This window comes from Geotrypetes seraphini, chromosome 2, assembly GCF_902459505.1.
Source record: "Geotrypetes seraphini chromosome 2, aGeoSer1.1, whole genome shotgun sequence".
NCBI classification, from domain to species: Eukaryota; Metazoa; Chordata; class Amphibia; order Gymnophiona; family Dermophiidae; genus Geotrypetes; species Geotrypetes seraphini.
The window spans coordinates 277,494,089-277,511,185 of record NC_047085.1 but is presented as its reverse complement, the minus strand read 5'-3'; the positions used below and the strand labels follow the sequence as shown (position 1 = coordinate 277,511,185).

Here is a 17,097-nt window from a genome sequence, read left to right as displayed (position 1 = left end):
AAGAAGCCATCCCCGGGGAGGAGGGCGGGTTGTGAGAATATCTGCCTGCTGTCCCTGGATAACACCTATTACGGTAAGTAACTGTGCTTTATCCCAGGACAAGCAGGTAGCATATTCTCACATGTGGGTGACCTCCAAGCCAACCAAAAAAGGGTAGGTGGGAGGATGGCAATTTAAGAAAAAAGGTTACGTAAAACCGACTGGCCAAACCGGCCATCGCTCCTGGACAAAGTATCCAGACAGTAGTGGGAGGTGAAAGTATGAACCGAAGACCAAGTGGCAGCCTTGCAGATGTCCTCAACAGGTGTAGACCGGAGGAAAGCAACAGAAGCTGCCATAGCCCGGACCTTATGCCCCGTGACTCGACCATGGAGCGGGAGACCAACCTGAGCATAGCAAAAAGAAATACAAGCAGCCAACCAGTTGGACAAGGTGCGTTTGGAAACAGGACGTCCCAACCGATTAGGGTCGAAGGACAAAAACAATTGAGGAACCCTCCGATGAGACTGAGTGCGTTGAAGATAAAAAGCCATCTTACAGTCAAGCGTGTGAAGCGCCACCTCGCCAGGATGAGAGTGGGGCTTCGGAAAAACACTGGAAGAACAATGGACTGATTGAGGTGGAAATCAGACACAACCTTAGGCAAAAATTTAGGATGGGTGCGGAGAATCACCTTGTCATGATGGAACACAGTAAAAGGCGGGTCCGCAACCAAAGCCTGCAGCTCACTAATCCGCCGAGTGGAAGTGAGCGCAAGTAGAAAGATCACCTTCCAAGTGAGGAACTTGAGATGAGATTTGTCCATAGGCTCAAACGGAGGCTTCATCAGTTGAGCCAGAACAACGTTGAGATCCCAAACCACAGGAGGAGGCTTAACAGGAGGATGGACGTTCAAAAGACCCCTCATGAAACGAGTAACCAGAGGATGAAGTGAGAGAGACCTACCCTCGAGATGCCAATGGAAAGCAGCAATAGCACTGAGATGCACCCGAATGGAAGTCGTCTTCAGACCAGACTGAGATAAGTGAAGTAAATATTCCAGAACCGAAGCCACCGGAACCGAACTCGGATCCAGACAATGCGCGGAACACCAGGATGAAAATCTGGTCCATTTCTGGGAATAGCAAAGCCGAGTCGAGACCTTGCGCGAAGCTTCCAACACCTCCCTGACAGACTAAGAAATAGGAACCTTAGTCAGGGGGAAAGGAACCAAGCCGTCAGATGTAAGGATTGAAGATTGGGATGCAACAGCAAACCCCGACTCTGAGACAGCAGAGAGGGAAAAACAGGCAGAAGCAGAGGCTCCCTGACACTGAGCTGAAGAAGCAGGGAGAACCAGGGTTGACGAGGCCAATGAGGCGCAATGAGAATCAGAGTGGCTCCAGTCGATTTGAGATGAACCAACGTTCTCAAGATCAGAGGGAAAGGAGGAAACGCATAAAGGAACCTCCCTCCCCAGTCGAGAAGAAAGGCATTGGCCTCGAGACGATCCAGGGAGTACATCCGAGAACAATAGAGTGGGAGCTTGTGAGTCTCCGGAGAGGCAAACAGATCCACCTGAGAAGTCCCCCATCTGTCGAAGATCTCTTGTAGGACTCGGGAGTTGAGCGACCATTCGTGCGGCTGCAGAAGGCGACTTAGTTTGTCCGCCGTATGTAAACCGCCCGAAGGAAGATATTCTGAGAGACTGCCCACTCCCAGAGGTGAAGGGCCTCCTGGCACAGAGACTAGGAGCCCGTCCCCCCTTGCTTGTTCACATAGTACATCGCCACCTGGTTGTCGGTCCGCACTAGTACTACCTGATCGTGGAGCAGGTGGCAGAAAGCCTGAGCCGCCAGAAAAATGGCGCGAAGCTCCAAAACATTGATGTGACAAAGACGGTCCATCCAGGTAGGGAAAGACCTGCAGGCCCTGGGACTGCAAGGCTGCCGCGACTACCACCATACACTTCGTGAAGACTTGAGGGGACGAAGCCAGGCCAAAGGGGAGGACCCGGTATTGAAGGTGCCACTCCCCCACCTGAAAACGCAGAAACTTGCGGAAGGCGGGATGCACTGGAACATGTGTATAAGCTTCCTTCAGGTCAAGGGAGCACATCCAGTCCCCCTCGTCCAGCAGCGGGTACAGGACCGGAAGAGATAGCATACGGAACTTCTCCCGGACAAGGAACTTGTTGAGCCTCCGGAGGTCCAAAATGGGGCACAAGTCCCTGGTCTTTTTCGGGACTAGAAAATAGCGGGAGTAGAATCCCCTCCCCTGCTGGTCGTGGGGCACCCGCTCCACAGCCCAAAGATTCAACAAGGCCCTGGCCTCCGAGAGGAGAAGGGGGAGCTGAGCCCTGTTGGAAGGACACGCGCCGGGCGGACTGTCCGGCGGGATGTCCCTGAAGTTGAGGGAGTAACCTTCCGAGATAACTCGGAGGACCCACGCATTGGAGGTGATGAGAGTCCAAGAGGGATGAAATGCCCTCAATCGACCCCCGATGGGCAACGGGGTCGATGACAGCGCGGAGGGGGCCCGCCCCCATCCGCTCAAGGCGTCAAAAAGACGGTGCGCCTGAGGCTTCTGTTGCTGAGCCCTGGCCTGCTGAGGAGGTCTCCTTGGCGGGGGCCTAGAGAAGGCCGGCGTGGTCTTCTGCGGATAGCGCCGGGGCGGAGGACGGTATGGCTTTGGAGCAACTGACTTCGCCTTGGGGCGCACGAGGGAGGCGAAAGAGCGTTTGTGCTCAGAGAGACGTTTAGTAGCCGCCTCCAGAGACTCGTTGAAGAGCTCTGAGCCCACGCAGGGCAAATTGGCCAGGCGCTCCTGCAGATTGGGGTCCATATCCACGATACGCAACCACACCAGGCGATGCATCGCCACTGCAAACGCGGAGACCCTAAAGGTCAATTCGAAGGCATCATAGGTGGCGTGGAACAGGAAAAGGCGCAGCTGGGACAGAGAATCCATGAGCTTTCCAAAGTCCCCCCTATAGGATTCGGGCATGACCCCGTGATAATGAGGCATGGACTTGACCAGATGACGAAGGTACGAGGTGAATGTAAACGCATAGTTTAGTACCCTATTCGCCATCATGGAATTTTGGTAGAGGCGTCGCCCGAACTTATCCAGGTTGCGCCCCTCACGCCCCGGCGGAACCACCGCAGACACCCGAGAAGGCTGGGATTTCTTAAGAGAAGACTCCACTAGCAAAGACTGGTGGGACAACTGGGCCTTCTCAAAACCCTTGCAAGGCACCGTGCGGTATTTGGATTCCATCTTGGAGGGGACCGCCGTCACCGCATAGGGGGAATCCAAATTCCGCAAGAAGGTCTGCTGCAGAACCTTGTTCAAGGGCAGGCGGGGAGACTCCCGAGGAGGGGAGGGCAAATCCTGCTCCTCCAAAAATTATTTGGAATACTTAGACCCCGACAAAAGGTCCAGATCCAAAGCCTTCCCCATGTCCACCACAAACCTCGAAAACGAGGAGGGACGTAACGGAGGAGAGGGAGAGCGAGAGCCCCACGCCGCCGAAAACGACGGGGAAGCTTCGCACAAGTAGCAGGGCTCACGACCCATGCCAGCCCCCGACCCCCAGGAAGCCCCACCAAGGTAACGCACCAGGGTCGGAGACCTCCGAGGCCCCGAGGAGCCCCTCGGGGAAGTCCCCGGAGTACGGGGCACCGAGACTTTCCACCGCCGCGGGGAGGAATCCCTCGACCCCTTCCTCGCAGGAGAACGGAACAGCCTCGGATTCGACAGGCTGAGCTCCGACACCCGAAGAGCCTCGACCTCCCGGGCCGGCGAGGAGCGACCCCGCCGCCAAGGAGACCCGCGAGGACGCTTGGACCTCCGGGACCGGCGCTTTGCCCGAGGCTGGCCCGAGGGCGAGGACCCGCGGGAGGCTCCCGACGAGGAGTCGGAGGAAGAAATCCTGTGAACCCGGCGCACCTTGTCCCGAGGTCGAACACTACGCTCAGGCTGGTCCGGAGCCGAGACCGAGGCTAAGGCCGTGGCCAAGGCAGGCGCCACCACCGGGGTCGAGGCCGGGGCTGCCAACAGCTGTAAATGGGCCAGGGCGCAGGACAGCTCCGAGGAGATCAGCGCTCGGAGCATGTCCTGGAACACCGGAACAGCCATCATGGACGGCATGTCCGACGCCGGCGGGTGCTCCGCAGAGGGCGACCTCGACAGTGAGTATTCCCGAGGAGCACCCGACTTCGACGTTCGGGGCGGGGCCGAGGACGACCTACCCGCCCCCGTCGAAGAACCCGAGGACGGCTTCTTCGATAACCCCGGAGCTGAGGAAGGAAGCGGGGACTTACCCGGTGCCAACTTCGGGGTCGAGGATAAAGGCTTCGAGGAGGAAGACTTCCGAGGCGAGGTCGAGGGTACCGAGGCCGAGGTCAAAGCCGGGGCCGAAGCCGACGTCGAGGCCTTCCCCGCCGCGGGTTCCACGATGAAGAGCTCCGCCATGCGTGCACGCCGGCGGCGGAGTGCCCGAGGTTGGAAGGTGGAACACCGAGGGCAGGAGTCCGTAGGGTGATCCGCACCCAAGCAACCACCGGTGGGGATCGGTGATAGAAAGCAACCAATCGCACCGGGTGCACTTCTTAAAGCTCAACAGAGGCCGGGACATGAACAAAAAACAAGGCCGTGAACGAACGAGGTCCCGCGGCCGCGGCTACGGGGAGCCCCCAGAGCCTGGAACGAAATATATATATTTTTTTTTTCGACGGATAACTATTAGGCGATCGAAGGCAAAACAAAAAAACTCACAGCGACCAAGAAAAACAACCCAGCCACGGTGACAGAAGGCAATATAGCACGGAGCAAAAACACAACAGGGCTTCTGGCTCCGCGAAAGAAACAGAACTGAGGACCACGAGGTGGGGATGCGCCCTCTAGTGGAGGGAGAAGGCATGCACATGCATGGTGCAGCATAGCAAGCTTGAAACTTCAATCAAGTTTGCTTGAAAAGCTGTCCGCGTCGGGGCTCCGTAGATGATGTCACCCACATGTGAGAATATGCTGCCTGCTTGTCCTGGGATAACTTTACTTACATGAAACAATAGGATAGTGGGGAGAAGTACAATTTAAAAGAAAGAAAGAACAATTAAGGACAATAACATGGGGAAAGGAAAAAATCAATTTTAGTATAGAAAATAAGCTAGGAAAGACCCTTAGATTAATTAACAGTCGTATGCGTCTTTAAATATCTCTTAATTTCTGACTGATCTGCATTGACTAAAACATTATCCAATATGGGCCCAAAGTATTTGTACAGCCAGAAAAGTAGTACACTATTTGTACAAAACAAGTTTAGAACATTTTCTTACCTGTACAACTTCATAACCAAGTAGTCGAAGCTGTCGCTGTTTTATGGCTTCTTTTCCCAGCAGATTGTTGCTGTCAGCACAAAATCTCTTTGGGCCATCAATAGAGAGAGCTATTCTGTAAAATTCAATACAATGAGTAGAAGACCACGTGAATAATGCCAGTCAATCAAAAGTGTTAATACCATTACTATGCAAATATTCTCTGAGAAAATATGATTATTATTTTAGCTTGTGTGTGATGCTACTCTACCCTTTCTGGCTATAACTAGGAAGCAATCATGATTATTAGAAAAAAAAAAAAGGACAAAGAAGCAATATTCTCTCTAATATGAATGGAAGCTAGCAGCGCTATGATCTAGTGATGACCCAGAATGAATGGAGCCTTCAGCAATACAACTGCATCTCACACAATAGTTCCTCCTTCTAAAAATTGTTTGAAAACTAAAAATAAATTATCAAATTACACTGAACAATCTTTTGGAAAAACATAAGAAAGTGAGAAGAGAAAAAGATCATATAGTCCATCTAACAGCCTGGCCATTGTCTCATGCTTTTTGGAATTTTGATACTTTCTATATCTCTACCACCTATGCTGGGAGGCTTTTTCATGCATTCATGGAAATAGACAGAAATAGATATTGAAATACTCAAATACATGGGAGGCCTTTTCAATGAAAACAAAATTCTGGAACAGGGAGTCATAAGATGATAGTGAAAAAAGTGCAGACTTATAAATGATCTGAAGAAATATTGTATCTTCTCTGTCAGGCCTTTCCCCCAGGGTATACTCAAAATAATTTTTTAAGTCTATCCTCATACACTTTAAGGCAATGTCTGACAACCATTTTACATGTCACCCTCTGGACTGACCTAATTTGGTTTATATTCTTGTCGGGGTAAAGTAATCCAATGTGGTCACAGAGACTTGAACAAAGGCACTGATTTTCATTTTTAAAATTTATAACCTGCAACATCCTACTATTCAATATGTAATAAAGAATACACAGTAAAATACATACCTACATCAAAGATTATTGTTGTAATTGACAATATGACATACAAATGTTATATCTCAATCACAAACATCATCAAAAAGGATTGTCTTCAAAATTTTTCAAAACTGTAAAGGTCCAGATAAAGTTCTGACCTCCAAAGGTAAATCATTCCAGAGGTATACACTTTGGATTGAAAACATAATGTGCCTGTTAATAAGGAGTTTGATAGATTTAAAAGATTTAGAGGGGCACTTTTGATAGGACATCTAAGTCCGACTCAGGACATTCAAGTTAGATGTTTAAAACAAATGGTTCATGATTGAAAAGACATTCAGGAAGACAAGATGTTTTGAAAATTTAGTAAGTAAATGTTTACAATATTGCTTTACAAAACCCATTCTGTTGGACATTCAAAACCATTTCCATTATACGACCCCTACAATGTCTAACCTAGACGTCCTTCAAGTTGAATACACTGCAGTCAGCTCCACAGATAAGAACATAAGAATTGCCGCTGCTGGGTTATACCAGTGGTCCATCGTGCCCAGCAGTCCGCTAATGCGGCGGCCCTTAGGTCAAAGACCAGTGCCCTGAGACTAGCCTTGCCTGTGTACGTTCTGGTTCAGCAGGAACTTGTCTAATTTTATCTTGAATCCTTGGAGGGTGTTGTCTCCTATAACAGCCTCCGGAAGAGCATTCCAGTTTTCCACCACTCTCTGGGTGAAGAAGAACTTCCTTACGTTTGTACAGAATCTATCCCCTTTTAACTTTAGAGAGTGCCCTCTCGTTCTCTCTATCTTAGAGAGGGTGAACAACTTGTCTCTATCAACTAAGTCTATTCCCTTCATTATCTTGAATGTTTCGATCATGTCCCCCCTCAGTCGCCGCTTTTCAAGCGAGAAGAGGCCCAGTTTCTCTAATCTCTCACTGTACAGCAGCTCCTCCAGCCCCTTAACCATTTTAGTCGCTCTTTTCTGGACCCTTTCAAGTAGTACCGTGTCCTTCTTCATGTACAGTGACCAGTGCTGGACGCAATATTCCAGGTGAGGGCGTACCATGGCCCGGTACAGCGGCACAATAACCTCCGATCTGTTCATGATCCCGTCTTAATCATACCTAGCATTCTATTCGCCCTCTTCACTGCCGCCGCCGCGCATTGCGACGACGGCTTCATCGACTAGTTGACCAGTACTCCCAAGTCTCTTTCCTGGGGGGTCTCTCCAAGTACCGCACTGGACATCCTGTATTCATGTATAAGATTTTTGTTACCGACATGCATCACCTTACACTTATCCACGTTAAACCTCATTTGCCATGTCGCGGCCCATTGGGGTGTTGCCTTGCAAGACATATCTGAAAGTCCAAAACCAGCAACCCAGTACATATTCTCAGCACAGGTCCTCCCATAAAACCATTCTCTCTCTTCCTCCCCCTACCCCACGGAAGCCCACTTATATCCATATGTGTTCTCCCCCCCCCCCCATGACAAGCTCCCCTGGTAGGATGCAGGCAGCATTGGAATACATATTATTCCCAATATGCCTGCTCCTACAGCCCTGTACACAAACAATGGTTCCATGTGTGTATTATCTCTGGATCACCCCACCAGACCACCCATCAGGGTTCTATGCTATGTCATCTTACTGGTGATACCCCTCAGACCTGACTCCTTGGTGCCTGAAAAAAAATCATATACCTGTGCCATTCCGTCTCCCAGCACTCTGCAGAACTATTATGCAACTTGTATGATGTGGTCACCCTAGATCTTTACTACACACAGGTCATCAGCAGGAGAAGGAGGAGGGCCAGGAGGCCCAGGAAGTAGAAGAGGTGGAGGTGGACCAGGGGACCTGGGAGGTACCAGTCCAGGCCAGAGGTAGACACCTCAGCAGACATGCCATCCCTAGAGGTGGCCATCTGTCCCGCCCCAAGGATCTGCTGCTGTGGCAGCACTCCCTACAGGGCCCAACCTTTCTAAGCCCCTTATATAGCTCCTGGAGCAAGTATCAGTCACTCAGTGAGTCTTGCTGCAGGAGGTGTAGCAACAAGATCAGGTCCTGGGGCAAATTGTGGGACTCCTGCAGCAGCTGTTGGAGGTATGTCAGCAGCCTCATTAAGAGACTGGCCTAGAATGGGCACAACAGTGGTGGCCAGACTGGGCAGGCCAATAGACCATCGAAAGCCAGATCCTGTTTCCAACTGTGTCAAATCCAGCTCATAAGTAGCCTGTGGACTTTACCAATTGCGTTTCATCAAGATTTATGTGGCGAGACATTATTAGCCTACTTGATATTACTGGCTGCTACACTAAATGGTGTCACCACATTCTCTGCCAATAATTCCAAGAGTAGATGTTTAATGTTGAAAAAGCTAATTATAAGATAACGTGATGCTGGAACCTTGAACGGATGTGCCTCTCTGCAACTCCGGGCTACTCCGTTCATGATTCTTTGACTGAAACTCTGAATTGGCTCCACCGACCTTTTCAAACCACCTACTTTGAAAGCTTACAGTGCTGCGCACCATCGGGTGCCATTTTGGGGGCAGTGTTTCAACATTATGACCTCTAAATCGCAGTGAGGAGTGAAAGAAAAGCAGAAACAGCTGGAAACCAAGATGGCGGAGCCGCACGAGGTCCCCATGTTTATATTGCAAGAGGCAGCGATTCAAAAACTAATGCGGTCCCTCACTTTAGTTATGGAGGGCAAGCTCACAAAAATACAACCTTTTATGGAGAACTTCTGGGAAAGCTTGGACTCGCAGGTGAATCGCCTACAACGGGTCAAGCATCGCATAGCCCAACAAGAAGAACGAATGGACAACTTCGAGGAGTGCATAAGGACCTTGGAGATTTCAAATAAAGCGCTGCAGGAGAAACTCGAAGATCATGAGAATAGAGAGCGGCAAAACAACTCACGATTCATTGGGCTGCCTAACACCATCCGAGATGTGGATCTCCGCTCGTGGCTTGAGGGTTGGTTACCCACTACTCTGGACTTACAATCCCCTGCTTATAGAAAGAGCTCACCAGGTAGGCCTTTGCAGGGAGGATGATCAATGCCCACACCCAGTTATTGCAAGACTTCTTAACTATGCCATAAAAGAAAAAATCCTCTTTTCTTATCGTAAGAGGAAGGAGCTCAGTTTTGAGGGGCGAAAAATTCTTATTTTTCAAGATTTCTCTCCGCAGGTTTCTTACTGTCGCCGGGCAATGGCGCTGTACTGCCACGAGCTCTTTCAACGGAATATTCGAGTCTCGTTATTCTACTCTGCCAGAGCCCGAGTTTTTCACAATAACAAGGTTCTTTACTTTGACTCCCCGAAGGACCTGGACGCGTTCATTAAGCACCTACCTCCAGTGTTTGAGGCCAATCGGGAGATGGCTTGATTCTTCCAAGGCTGTCTACCAAGTTTCCTTGCTGGCCTGTTGGGGCTGAAGACTCGTTTCATTTGTCATGACGGAGCTGCATAGCATGGTTTGTTTAATGCCCTACGCACTTTTGTGACGGGTTCTCTACCTTCTATTTTACTTTTGGGGCAACTCGATGTTGACTCTAAAGTGCTTATCAACTAAAAAAGTATATTTTATTCTCTGTTATGCTGAGACCACTTGAAGATTCTGTGCTGTCTTCACTGTCCCACGCTGTATGTTTGATGGGGGTACAGGCCCCATGGTTGTTATTGGTACGGGTGGTTGGAAACCACACGAGCCAAGGTGGTTCTGATTAGGGGGAGTGAGTTCTCAGATCTAGCTAATTCATTTGGGGTTAATATCATCTCTTTACCTCCCAAGCTAGATATTGCTTTGCTAAGATGGAAGTTTCCACAATGAATTCTCGCGAGAATTTGCAGGAGCCATTAAAAAAGCTGCTCAGCACTGAGCAGCAGCGCCAAATCGCGAGTCTGCTTGTGTTTCTCAGCGGCTGAAGACATTCACAGCAGCCAGTTAACAGCGGGGCAGGAACTTGGAGAGTTCGCTCCTGCCCGCTGCACCTCCATTGGCAATCGGCAGTAGAGGTATGAGGCTAGGACAGGGAGGGCGGCAGGGTGCAGAGCCTGGGAGGGAGGGAGAGTGCAGAGTCTGACAGGGAGGGAAGGAAGGGTGCTGGATGCAGAGTCTGACAGGGAAGGGAGGGAAGGAAGGATGCTGGGTGCAATGCCTATCAGGGGAGGGAGGGAAGGGTACTGGGTGCAGTGCCTGGCAGAAAGGGAGCTGGGTGCAGAGCCTGACAGGGCACTTGAATATTAAGCTGCCTGATTTATATTCGAGTCAACTATTTTCCTCCTTTTGTGGGGATAAAGGGGGTCTCGACTTATATTTGGATCGACTTATATTCGAGTTTATACGGTAATCCTCCGTTGAATTGTAGGATATGTGGAATAGAAATTATTTAAAAAAAATTTAAAAAAGAAAGTATAAGGTGTATCCATTAAGCAGCTAGTACAAAAAAAACATGCTATGAGCATTGATCTCGTGTAGTTGTGAGGGCGTTCCCTCCTGCATACCTTTCTTTAGTCTTGGTGGATTACCTCAATAGATCCTTACAAAAACTCCCTCACTTCATTTGGTTGGGCCAGAAATAGGATTCAGCCATTATGAACTATCAGCTTTGTGTGGTACAGCATAAAAACATAAGAATAGCCCTACTGGGTCAGACCAATGGTCCCATCTAGCCCAGTATACCATCTTCATGGTGGCCAATTCAAGTCACAAGTACCTGGCAGAAACCCAAACAGCAGCAATACTCCATGTTACCAATCCAGGGCAAGCAGTGGACCATGTAGGAACTTGTCCAAACCTTACCTCTGGTAAGGATCGATGGCAATCTATCCCTGTCAGCAACTATTTTGGCATTCCCAGTCTTTGATTTCTCCTTACTGTCCCTTGCTAATTTTGTGAACATCCCACAACACAGCCACTGGGTGAGGGAACCAAAATTTCTAGTTTACTACTGCACTGATTCTGTAGTGCTGGGATCAAAAATTAATAGAAGCTCATCATAAAAACTTATAATTCTGCAGGGAGGGAGACAGAGTTCTTAACATCTATATCCTCCAAGTGCATACTGGAAGAATTGCCAACACTTAAATTAATATCTTTATTCAGCACCATTCACCAATAGTCAGTAGTCTTTTCAGTTTAGGCCTGGTATTTAGCAGGTCTAAATTAAATATTCCATTTATTCCGAGAGCAGTTGAATATCTTCACTATCTTTACAGTTTTCACAGCATGCCTTTGCTCTACCCTCCTACTGCCCCTTTACTATATGCATAGCTTTGAGTGGTTCAACAGATTTTCAGCCTGATACTATCCATATAAGGTTTGAAAATCTCCAGACAGCGGAGTTATACATTCACCAGCTGCTGGTGAACATATGACTGACTTTTGGCTGAACAACTGCATAAAAAGCAGTGCCAATCTTTTTTTTTTTTTTAGAAATATATTTTATTAGTTTCCAAAAGAGAATAACAAGTACTCAAAAGTACATGGTGTACAAAAAGATGCATGAATGCCAAAACACAGCACAAATTCACCACAATCCTATGCCATCCCCCCACCTCCCACCCCACCCCCCTCCCAGCGCCCAACCAGAAAGGAAAATTAACATAAAAATCCACTCCAGTGCAGACCCAGTCAAATAATCATAAATTCAACAAGTGACTACGTGCTCGTGGTGTTAAAGTGTCCCAAAAAGGCATCCAACATTGACAGAATAACCTGCCCAAGGCAGAGTCCAATGTAGACAAGCATAAGCGCTCCATCGATGCTTGTTGTATCATCAAAGTCCTCCAACAGGAAAGCGTGGGAGGGTCAGATGAGATCTAGCTGAGTAGAATCGCTTTCTTCCCCAATAACACAGAATGGGCTAGAAAGCTTCGAAACCCCTTTGGCGCTGTCAAGGGAATCTGATCCAGTGCAAACAGCATCAAAGGATCCAAAGAAAAGTTGTAATTCCACATGGTTTGAATATGTAAACACAACTGCTGCCAGAAATTATGAATACGAGGGCAAGACCAAAACTGATGTCCCAAAGTAGAAGGGGAATGTGAACATTTTAGGCAGCGGTCAGATGAACACATCTTTGCCCTAAATTGGTATGAGGTTGATCTGTATAACCGGTGCAAAAATTTGTAGTTCATTTCAAACAGGATCACATTATGGGAGAACCGCGCTGTTCGGGAAACTCCCCTGCAAATCATGGTGGCTGTCACGGGGCATGAGAGGTCCTGGGACCACTTCAAAGCGTAAGTTTCATATGGAGGCTCGCCCAGGCATTCCTGAAGGTGACGATGGTGAAATCGCAATGGAATCTGTACCTGTGCGGACAGGCTCAATGCCTCAGAAAGAAGTTCCATGCAGCGGTCCGCAATGGAGTCCCGTGACAGAGAGCTCATGTAGGACGAAAGTTGAAGATACGCAAACCAATCATTAGGCCTCCAACCGTGGTCCCGCTGAAGTTCGTCAAACGGTTTCAGAGAGCCATTGGAATGGACCAGTTGAGAAACATAGTGGTTAGTTGGTAAAGACCAAACCGGAGATGAAACAGGGTCCATGCCTACTGTAAAGGCACCATTACCCCGCAGTGGTAAGTAAGGAGTCACTTGAGATGAAATCCGAAGCTGATGGCACAGTAGTTTCCAAAGGTGTCGCAGGGGTAGTAGAAACAAGTCCTGTGCCGAGGAGGTTTTCCGTGGCAAGCGTGGAACATGAAGCAGGTAGCTAAAGTGATATGGAGCACAGAGTAACTGTTCCTGTCGGGAGGCTGAAAAGTAAGTGGTCCCCCGATACCAGTCATTCAGATGTCTCATCTGACATGCCTGAGACAATAAGCGAAGGCTACGGAGGCCAAATCCCTCACGATCTTTAGGGCGTGCCAGATGAGACAAGGACAAACGTGCTCTCTTCCCATTCCACAAGAATTTTTGTAAACATTTCCCTAATAGTTTGTCATGACGAGAAGATAACAATACAGCAGGGGTGTCCAATGTCAGTCCTCGAGGGCTGCAATCCAGTCGGGTTTTCAGGATTTCCCCAATGAATATGCATGAGATCTATTAGCATACAATGAAAGCAGTGCATGCAAATAGACCTCATGTATATTCATTGGGGAAATCCTGAAAATCCGACTGGACTGCGGCCCTCGAGGACCGACATTGGACACCCCTGCAATACAGGTATCATTTGAAATACATAAAGCCACTGGGGCACCAGTACCATATTATACAATGCTATCTTGCCCATTAAAGAAAGCGGAAAGACCCTCCAATTCTCCAGTTTTTGTACTGTGGTATGAACTAGCGGGACTACATTGAGAGCATATAAGTTGGAAAGGTCAGGAGAAATAGTAATACCCAAGTATGTCAGATGTCCTGATGCCCAGGTAAGGGGGAAGGGCCCCCTCCACTGCGTCTGCACCTCTGGGGTCAAAGGCAAAACTATAGACTTCAATTTGTTTAACGCCAAGCCCGAGTACATACTAAATTCATCCAGCAATTCCAAAGCTCTAGGAAGAGAAAGTTCAGGAGAACCCAAAGTTAATAAAAGATCGTCCGCATATGCTAACACTCTCAGTTGGGAATCTGCCTCCGGTAAACCCTGGATAATATCATCCTGCATAATAGTGCGCAGAAAAGGGTCCAGATAGAGTAAAAATAGAAGAGGTGAAAGCGGACTACCCTGCCGCGTCCCACACCCTATCTGGAAAACAGGTGTTCGGGTTCCATTGACCAAAATGCAAGCCGTCGGATCTGTATAAAGCAAGTGTAACATGTCCAAGAACCACCCATCAAAACCCATGTATGTGAGCACTTGAAATAGGTAACCCCAATTAACCTGGTCAAAAGCCTTTGCGGCATCCAGGCCTACCAGTATTCCCGAAAGTTCAGAATCCCTTGTACGCTGTAGTGCAGTAAGTGATCTGCGAACATTCAGTACTGAATGACGGTGCTGTACAAAACCCACTTGTTCCGGTATTATCAATGTGGGCAACAGGATAGCCAATCTATTGGCCAGTATTTTGTCTAAGATTTTTATATCTACATTGATTAGAGATATGGGTCGATAAGATTCGATGTCTGTCTCAATTTTGCCCGGTTTAGGTATTAATGTGATAAATGCCTGATTAGCCCCCAACGGAAAGGACCCACCCTCAAGGGCCGCTGTGTAATATGCTTCTAAGGGGCCACAGATGGAAGGAAAAAGAAGTTTATAGAACTCAGGAGAAAATCCATCGGGGCCTGGCGATGTGCCTCCCTTAAGCTGTTTCACTGCACTCTGAAGTTCCTTACCCTGTATGGGCCGATTTAAGTGAAGACGGTCAGGGGAGGTCAATCGGGGAACCCCAGCGTCCATTAAGTAGTCCTCTGCTTCTGGTCCCCCCTGTCCATCCCTGGCGGCGTAAAATTCCTGATAATATTTAAGAAAACTATCAGCTATGGCAGGAGTGGTTGTGAGCTCTTCGCCCGAACGCAGTAAAATGCGGGATATGTGGCGATTAGGCCGGCGAGGTTTAGTCAAATTTGCCAACAGCCATCCCGCTTTATTCCCAAACCTGTAAAATTTAAACTTGCAATAGTGAAAATAATGTTGCGTGCGTTCATGTAATAAAGTATTTAAGGCATTCTGCGCTGCTACCGTAGCCTCCAGAGAATGGGGGGAGGGATGTGCCAGGTGAGCTCGCTTCAGACGCTTATATTCACCCTCTAGGCGGAGAAGACCCCTAGAAAGGCGAACTTTATGAGCACAGACATAGGAAATAATATCCCCCCTAAGTACAGACTTAGCGGCCTCCCAAAAGAGCAAGGGTGTGGTCCGATGTTGCGCGTTAAAAGCCACGTAATCATCCCATTTCTGCATAAGATATTCCTGAAAATTCAAATTTTTGAATAAGTAGGATGGGAACCTCCATGTACCCCCGGACTTGTTATCAGAGCCACTTAAGACGTCTAATCAAATGGGGTAATGATCCGACACAGAAAGGGGTCCCACTTCAGATGCTTGTATCTTTGGCAAATAAGCAGTGGACGTCAGTATATAATCTATCCGGGAAAACGTGTGATGCGCACGGGACTGATGGGTGTAATCCCGTTCCGTGGGGTGAAGTACACGCCAAGGATCAATAAGGTCTAAGGTGTCACATAAGTATGGAATACCCTTTGTGGGGCCTAGTGGTTGAGAGGAGCCCGGTCCCGTTCTATCCAAATTAGGGTCCAGGACTTGGTTAAAGTCGCCCAACACTATAAGAGGGTTATTTAAGTCACGGACACCCACTCCCGCTATGGCAGTGAAAAAGGAGTGGTCATATTGATTAGGGGCATAAAGCATCAACAAGTTATAACAGACCCTGACATAGTAATCTTACACAGTAATATCCTTCCCAACGTGTCCCGATAAAGCTGTTCCACCTTACCCGGAAATCCCCTACGTACTAACAGCACCACCCCTGCCTTCTTGTTTGAGGAGGAGGAACAAAAAATCTGCCCCACCCATCCTCTGAGAAGTTTGGCGTGTTCAACATCAGAAAGTCTTGTCTCCTGCAGGCATGCTAAATCAGCCTTATGATGTTGAAGACGCTGAAGAATCTTACTTCTTTTAACAGGGGAGGTTATACCACAGACATTCCAGGATAAGATTCGAAAAGTTTTAGAAGTCATGGATAAGGAAATAAGCAAGTAATTACCCAGTTCCACATACGGGTTCTCCCAGGCTCCCAGCCAGACCAAGGAGAATGCAATACAAAGCTGTACCTATGGAAAGATAATGTGGACCCAATATCTGAAACTATCGGGAACTGCACTGGAGTAGAAAACACAAAGAAATGCTGCATAGGTGAAATTCCAAAAGTCAAACCCAACTCCTCCCCTCCCCCCCGTAATCCCCCTCCATAACCCCTTCCCTGTCCAACCTTAACATCTCCCCGCATTAACAGACTCCAGGCTAACCTTAAACCCTCCAGGGCCTCAGGTAGCAAGTCACGTCTGCGAGGCTAATGGATCCATGCCAACCTCAGAAAGTAATACATGCTGCGCACACAGATTAACCAACAAGAATTACAAACCCCAATACCAGCAATGCAAGAATTACAAGATATAGTGTTCAAGTAGCTCCAGCAGAGGACTCAGCACGATTAATGAATTCCCCAGCTGTATCTACAGAATCAAACACGTGCCATTTCCCATTTTGGTGTATTTTCAGTACTGCAGGATAAAGAAACATAAATCGCCTCTTCTGTTCTACCAGTTTAGCACATAGAGGGTGGAAAACTTTGCGCCGGTCAGTCAGTGCGGCAGAGTAATCCTGACCAATGCGTACCTGTAAGGTTTCATAAGTCAGAGGCTCGCGTCGGGTGCGAAAGGCTCTCAGCAGTTCAACTTTGTGACGATAATTGTGTAGTTTTCCAATGACAACTCTGGGTCTGTGTTCAAGTCCCACTCTAGGACCCACCCTGTGTACCCTTTCAAAGCGTGCCGGGCCCAGAGAAGATATCATGGGGAGCTCACTTGCCAACCAGGATTCCACCACTGATAAGAGCACTGTATCAGATATGGTTTCTGGTAGTCCGATAAAACGCAGGTTCCCACGGCGAAAGCGGTTCTCCAAATCCTCAAGCTTATCTTGACAGGAACGTAATTGCGTGGTGAGGGATGCCACCGTGGATTCCATCGCCGTGGCCCCATCTTCCACCGCCAAAACCCTCGTCTCCAATTCCGTCACGCGTGTGGAATTATCCTCAAGTAAGGACTCCAGTTTGTCAATTGGGTGAAAATGAGCTCCATCCTTGGCC

General features: G+C 48.4%; 1 protein-coding gene across 2 annotated transcripts in view; it reads right to left on the bottom strand.

Annotated features, from left to right (window-relative positions):
• The window catches only part of FASTKD3 (FAST kinase domains 3), an 81,448-nt gene that overhangs the window by 24,032 nt on the left and 40,319 nt on the right, over positions 1 to 17,097 (bottom strand). For both annotated transcript variants that reach the window (XM_033929726.1, XM_033929727.1), the window contains exon 6: positions 5,319 to 5,433. In XM_033929726.1, the coding sequence (XP_033785617.1) occupies positions 5,319 to 5,433 (115 nt within the window). The remainder of the gene's footprint in view (positions 1 to 5,318; positions 5,434 to 17,097) is intronic.